The following is a 7,776-nucleotide window of genomic DNA, read 5'->3' as shown; positions in this document are numbered from 1 at the left end:
TAATTATACATAACAAATGAATATTTTATTTTCATCGGTCGAGAGAAGTAAAGATATATATATATATATATATATATATATATATATATATATATATATATATGATAAAATTAATAAATACTTAAAAAGTTAAATTTTTTTAAACATCAACAAAACATTTTATTATATTTGCCACATAAAAATATATTATTTGCGGGACTTTTCATAATCTACGTTATCTACTAAAGAAAAATATCATTTTTAGAATAGAATTTCATGTACCTTATAGTTATTATTTTTCATACATAGATGGCGAGACTAACTCTATCATTCAGCTGTAGAAATCTATAATCAGTATTCAGCTGATCAGCTGATCTGTTTAAATATACTGTATAGTTTCGTGCACAGCGTCTGAAATAGTTAAAGTCTGGTTAAGTCAATTGCAAAGTGTAATCTGAAGTATCTTTGTTTTTTATATATTGTGAAAAATACATTTAATTTTTAAAATAAAAGACAAATGTTAGAAGATTTATTCTATTGAAAAATGTTTAGTACCAAATCCTTTGACGTTGTGAGTTTCAATTCGGAATTGTCCACAATAAAGTATGTTATTTTACAATTGTATTATTAAATTGTATAATATACTTAAATTATTTTAACACTTTTTTTATTTAAATTGATAATTAGAACACATCGTATATATTGTTTTCCAGATTGGAATCATCCGCAAATGTTCAAACCACAGAAATAGTTTATACTGCTGATGATACGCAAACTACAGATACAAGGAGCATTGGGGTATCCCTTATTATGAAAAATGCTACACTTGAATGAATTTCAGAGTTTGATTTAATTTATTTGTATTTAATACAAAAAACTTTATAGATATCAAATGTTGTGAATGAAGATCATGAACAAAATATTGTTAAATATTATAAAAGTTTCTTGACATTTCTAATATATATATATTTAATTTTATATATCAAACTTTTAAATTATAACTTTTATTATTATTTCAATATTCTTCATTTTAAATAATTAATTTTGTCATGATAAATATTATTTTATTGCATTTTGTGAAATTATTTATGTAACATTATTTTTCATTTTTAGATTCAAACAATAAAGGAACAAAAAACAGATATACAAGTAGATTATGACAAATTGGCAAAATTTTTAAAAAAAGTTACGCCAGGAGTCCTCGAAGTCCTTGACGAAGCTTATGGTAGCAATGCTTTTGACGATTATAATCCTAATGTTGCGGAAGCTTCCTCTGCTAATGTAGAAATATTGAAAAAAATAAATGCGTTGAAGGAATCAGATACTCAGGTATATCCTTTTTAATAAAATTGAATAATTATAGATATACATTGTTTAATGCAAAGTATTTTATTTATCAAGCTCAAAATAAGTGACCTATCATGGAGCACTGTTGGCGGTACATTAGCAGTAGGCCTTAGCCATATCTATCATGAAGCATGGTGTGATCATCTTTCCACAATTCAATTATATAATTTGACAATAGAGGATAATTTCACTGATGCACCTATCAAAACATTAGAAACAAATGGGTGTATTTTAACATTAAGTTATCACCCAACAGAGCCCTCTATTCTCGCAGCTGGATTGTTTAATTGTAAGTTTTTCAAATGAATTGAAAACAATTAAGCAAAAGTTTAAATGTTATATTTAATAAATTTTTACACAATTTTTATCTTTTTCCTTAAGGGGATGTATTGGTTTGGAATCTCAGAAATGATGATTCTATTACACCTACACATGTATGTACACATGGTGATTATGTATCTCAAGTATATTGGAAACCGAGATCAGTGAACGATGTGGCTCTATTATTAAGTTCGAGTATAGATGGATATATACTAATTCATAAATTGACAGCCAACTTTACAACCGTCCAATTATATAAACGGTATTATTAACTGCTTATTGTCGTTCTTTTTTCGCGATATAATTAGATACAAAGTTTTTTATATAAATGTATATTGTATTTTAGATTCAAGATAGTCAAAGAACGTAATCCAGTGGAAAGTGCTAGGCCACGCAGCGCCGGAGGTACTCGCGAGCGCGCTGCAGAAGCAGGATTGTGTATCACGAGTTTCGATTTTTCTCCAGCGCATCCCAGTATATTTATCGTTGGAACGCTATGCGGTGGAATCTATAAATGTAGTTTGGATAGTGTAACTTCCATCGAAGGTTTGTATCTATTAAATACAAAATATTTTTATTATAAATAAAATATATTTTTATTACTTTTAGGAGATACCACACTCATAGATCCCGTAATCGATGAATATGAAAGATGCCTAGGTGGCATTACCTGTATCAAGTGCTCGCCGCTACATAATTTATTTGTCAGCAGTACTACAGATAAAGAAATCCGTATATATAATCTTGACGAGGTAAATCCTCCTTCATGTTTCAGTTTTTTTTTTAATCCCACCGCAGCAATAATCACGACTTGGGCCTATAGAAATAAGGAATAATACTTTATGCATGCATTTTTTTAAAGGAGATTTATACTTCAAATTTTAATCAATAATTTGATAATAATGGAAACACTTCAGCTTAAAATAATGAGTCATGTATTGTATATATTAAAAAATTCGGTTCATATAACTCTCTACATAAAAAGTAAAAAAAAAAAAACATCTACCAAATTTCTTACTGAAAATATGAATCATTTTCCACCAATATTACATACATTTACACAAAAGTATTTGAATAGTGATATGAATGTACTTTTTTTTACACAAATATACTATACATATTAGTAGATGCAATATTCATGTAAGGATGTGCAATTGTTTGCAAAACGTGACATGTTCAATCATTTAATGATTCATTTATCATTCAAGGTCAAAGATAAAAGTTTTTAAAATATTTTGACAATAAATACGAGAAAAATATAAAATTAACGAATGATACATTTTTACGGATATAATTAAGATCTATTAATATTAATTTCAATTTTTTAATTTGATACATTTTGTAATTTCGGCACTTGTAGCACGTCAGTCAGCACACCATTTCTGCGGACAATACAGTTGTGGGATTAACATGGATGATTGGCAATCAAGACATATTTGCGGCATACGGAGCGGATGCGTATATAAAATTTTACAACGTCACGGATGCTAAACCCATGACGTGTGCGAAATTCGAAATTACTGGTAAACAATGCATCAGCAGCTTATGCGTCAATTCTAAGAGGTACGCGCAAGATAATTAAATTCGGATGATTCATCGTTCGAAAACTTTTTTCTCTTTCTTTCTAATTTTAGATATGATAATATTTATACCTTGTTTATATATCTTTTCTTTATAAAAATTTTCTTTTTAAAAATATATATATTTTTTAGATTTTTTTATATTAAAAAACTATATATATATATATATATATATATATATATATATATATATATATATATATCCTTTATAAAAAGAAATGTTTTGTTAGTTCTTTATTAAAAATATATTATCGATCATGATTAGCTGAAATTTATAAAAATTGGCAGTACAAAAGTTATATATATAAATTAAAAATATACCAAAAGGTCTAGAATAAAATTTGAATATTTTATTTTATTTGGTTATGTTGGAATATGTATGTATTGATTTTCACATTTTAATGCACAAATTGTTAATAATTATACTGTTATTTTTGTACATATTTGTATATAAAAAATGTTTTTTTTTCTGATTTATCATATCAAATGTAATTGTATAATAATATAACGCAAGTATATTCATAGTTCCAATGAGAGAGATTAAAAAATATTGATAAAAAATTATACATCATACAAATTAATATAAAAATTAATATTTTACTTATTTTAGAGATATTTTGGCTGTTGGAGATGTTCATGCAAACATTGAAATATGGAAATTTCCACGTCACTTGTTTTGAACATAACTTTGTTCGATGCCGATTATTTGCAATATTTGCTGAATGGACTGACACTACTTCATATATTCTATATTGCACATGTATATATACTCATGTTTTAATGCAAAAATAAACTATTTGTAACATTGACTTTTTATCTCTTTATAACGCTTATGCCTCACTAGCGTTTCTTATTCCTCGATAGATAAAACGATACACGCATAATAATTCTTGGAAATGTTTATCTCAGATCAAGGACATCGTTATTTTAGATTGAAAATATTCACCAAATTCAAGGATCATTCCTGAAACAAAGATAAAAATTGAGAAATATTATTACACATATATATGACACACACATTCATTTCACATAAGTTATTAAAACAATTTAATAATAAATACACTTTATAATCTTTGACAAATACACTTTGTAATCTTATTGAGAAATGAATATAAATTACTTTAATAATCTATCTTCACATTTGAACTACTTGATTATTAAAAAAATGCAAAATTGTAAAATTGATAGAGAAAAATATAGTATCATACAAATATACTAAAATGTAATATTATATAAATAAATCTATTACCTCTATGTATACGATTATATAACTGCGATCTGAAAAAAAATAATTTAATAGGAAATTATATATAAGGGAAAAATATTTTTATTAAATATTATATTTCAGGTACGATGAGATTTTGCCCTAAAAAGGACAGTTCTATATATTGCATGTTCCTTGCCCTTAAAAGGACAGTTTTGTGAAGTTTGTCCTGATAAGGACAGTTTGTTTTAGGCCCAGTTGCACCAACATTATTTTAGTTTTAAGCGAAACTTAAATATATGTCTGTCTTTATTTATTTAAAAAGAAAGATAAAGATAGGCATATATTTAAGTCTCGCTTAAAGCTAAAATAACGTTGGTGCAACCGAGCCTTAATCGCACATTTGTGCGTATGTTTATTGCTTCAATCGAGAATGCAGCAATGTTGTGATGCATTTGCGGGTCCCCGGAAGGGGACCCTAAAAAATGAAAGGATTATGCGGGAGAATCCGGCTTAAAATGGAATGCAAGGGAAATGATAGGCAAACAAAAATATAAAAGTGATTCTCTCGTGAAATATCTTGAAGATGGCCAAAAGTTGCATATTAAGATTTTTCTCGATTTTCTTTTGTTGATGTAAAATAATTTTCTTTTTTTTTTTAAGGAAGGAAACAATAAGGAATGAATAAGGGATAATTGAAAATTTTTTCCATCTTGATAATTTTCTTCTTCGCTTCTCACTGAAAGATGTTGGCTCCATTCTCTTCGACGCGTACAAATTTCAAAGGTTCTTTTATTATGTCTTCTAAAAGCGACAGCACCTTTTTACGCGAAACTCGTCAGACGAGTCCGCAACTCGTCTCCTCTTCTCCTCTGTTTCTCCTATCTTCGTCATTCGATATCTTCCTGACTTGCGCTTCTTTTCTCTGTCCCGCTCATTTTTCTCTTTTTGTTTAACAATGATATGAATATGTGTGTTACACATGATTCACATAAACATTTCGAAATATATGAACTCCGTCCCCATATAAGTAGATGTATAATCATGCTGTGCTGAAATATACTTTGGAAGTCATCATATATTCTCGGGGAACGGAATGTTCTAGTAAAACTCACTACAATTTACTCCGCCTATTCGACTGTTGCATAAAGATTTCGTTTGGGTTTCTTTGCGTGATCGAGGAATCGAAACACATTTGTTTCTCTGGTTATCATCGACCGGAATCAATTTGCCGGATATTATTGCACGCCAATTTCTCGACTGCTCTTTGGCTCTCAATTTTTTCCGCTTCTTCTCTCCGTCAAAAGAGCCCTTTCGTATCTCTTCCTTTTGTTCCCCGCATCTTTCGCGCATTCATACGCGCAATCTCTCCCACTCTTTCTCTCTCTGATTTCACCTTCACATTTATAATTTTTTTTTGGTGCCTTTTGTATTTAAAAAGACATTTTCTGGTCCATTTTTCTCCTTGGAAATCTTGACATTCGCTTCAATTCATTCATTCAGACTCAAGATATCGCTTTGCTAATGAACGGAGAGCTTTTTTTCATATATACTTGCTGCCCCGTTCTTTGCTCCATATCTTGATAATCATTCACACCCGAAAAACTTGCCTTTTCTTACTCTTTCTCCTGCTTTTTTCCACTTTCTTCTCCATTTCACTGCGTCACTCCTTCTATGTCGAATCTCTGCTACTTCTCATTTTGTTTCTTCCTCGAGAAACGCACTGGCATTATAAACGTGCAAAGCAAAATATGATATAAACAGTTACGCTCACAAGCAAGACTTCCTCTTTCTCTCTTGCCGAGCGTGTTAAGCGAATAACTTCCGGAAAGCCACCAACTTTATTGTGCTTACATATTGTTCTCTTGCAAACGTCACAATCTTCATCTTCGATTGTCTTTGATCATCTCGACCTTCTACTTCTTTTAATCTCCATCCGATCTTTTCTTATATGTGTCAAGAATAAAGACAAAGAAAGTTATGACGATTCCTGATGCACAGCTACTCGATAAAACGCAACAGCGAAATTAGTATCTCAACCTTTTACTCTATTTTTTTCTTTCTCTCTCTCTCTCTCTCTCTCTCTCTTGCTAATTCCTCATTCTCCTCGTCGAACGCGCAAGCACGAGATAGTTGTTTCGCGGCGAAAACAATGGGATGCGCGTCGAAAGGTAACCGTCAGCTGATTATCCACATGACCTTCCTCGCCTCTCGCGCAATCACGACGATCGCCACGAACTTCAACATCCCCTCTTCTCCCTTGAATCATCCTGTCTTGATAACAGGTAAAGTTTTGTTTCTTGGCTGTGAATTATTCGTTCTAGATAAATGGCTGGAATACTTTTAAATCGAAGATAATTTTTCGCTCTTTGTTGAAAACCACGATTCTTGCAGCTCTCGGTATTGTCCTCGCGAAGGCGTATCGCGGAAGTAACTTTCTCGCAAGAATTGTCCGGTACGGATTGTCGGGGATGCAAAACCTCGAATATCGGATCGTTATTAGATGGACTGATGATCGATAGATCTCATCTTTGCGCGTAACGACGAGTTTTCCATTCTTCCTTTCTTCCTTCGTCACGTTGCCTCTTTCCATTTCCTGTCTTTTTCGTCCTCTTCTATCTCTTGCATTTCCTTTTTTTCTTCTATCTTGGCGTATTTGCAGATTTTGCGCAAGATTAAGAGCGATCTCTGCAATCGGTCGCAATGATACTTGAACCTTGAACCGGGAACCATTGGAAACTACACTTGCACAGCTTCCGGAAGTCTTCCTTTCTTCTCGCGTAGCAAAATAATTATCTCCCTCTCTGTCTGTTTCCAAGGGTATCCACCCTCTCATTCGCGTTTTTATTTCGCTTATTTACATCTGTTTAAATGTGTATCATCGTCTATATTACTATCTTCTCAATCATCGTCGATCGATGATCCCTCCTCGTGTGTAAATAGCTTAATCTTTAATTGCGATATAATACATGATGTCTATTACGCTCCAGTCAAACCTTAAAAGTATTAGCTTTTTGTTTTTTTCTTTTACATTACTACATAGTAGATTACGATTCTATATCTTATGTACTCTAGAAACCTCGAGGGTTAATTGCATCTCATCATGCCCACGACAGAAATTGTCAGAGAAACACGAAGGGGGGAAAATCATCGTCGTTATCATTGTCATCGTCAACGTTGTTATCATCATCACAGAGATCGCGACTCGATATTCTTATTAACTATTATTAACTTCCTCTAATAGATTCGCAGTTCTTTATCTTCTCCTTTCTTTCTCTTTCTCTCTCTTTCTCACATTCTCTTTTCAAACAACGGAGTCGACACCGTTATTTCCTCGCAATCTTA

The 7,776-nt window shown here is 31.2% G+C and overlaps 1 protein-coding gene and 1 long non-coding RNA gene across 3 annotated transcripts; one reads left to right on the top strand and one right to left on the bottom strand.

Annotated features, from left to right (window-relative positions):
- Positions 1–363: 363 nt before the first annotated feature.
- On the top strand, positions 364–4,018 carry LOC105257518 (WD repeat-containing protein 34). Its single transcript, XM_011268197.3, has 9 exons — positions 364–582; positions 693–777; positions 1,093–1,308; positions 1,381–1,615; positions 1,708–1,909; positions 1,994–2,193; positions 2,257–2,399; positions 3,008–3,210; positions 3,838–4,018. Exons 1-9 carry the CDS (start codon positions 524–526, stop codon positions 3,905–3,907), a joined length of 1,413 nt encoding a protein of 470 aa, XP_011266499.1. The 5' UTR covers positions 364–523; the 3' UTR covers positions 3,908–4,018.
- Positions 2,033–3,909, bottom strand: LOC105257517. Of its 2 annotated transcripts, none has more exons than XR_003123310.1 (3): positions 3,829–3,909; positions 2,318–2,464; positions 2,033–2,201 (listed from the first exon to the last, which is right to left on the bottom strand). It is a non-coding gene; the product is annotated as an uncharacterized LOC105257517 (long non-coding RNA). The 2 variants fall into 2 exon arrangements; XR_889677.2 differs by lacking the exon at positions 3,829–3,909 and adding an exon at positions 2,984–3,058.
- Positions 4,019–7,776: the final 3,758 nt, after the last annotated feature.

This window comes from Camponotus floridanus, unplaced genomic scaffold, assembly GCF_003227725.1.
Source record: "Camponotus floridanus strain SB8 unplaced genomic scaffold, Cflo_v7.5 scaffold48, whole genome shotgun sequence".
NCBI lineage: Eukaryota > Metazoa > Arthropoda > Insecta > Hymenoptera > Formicidae > Camponotus > Camponotus floridanus.
This window is presented reverse-complemented; position numbering and strand designations above follow the sequence as displayed.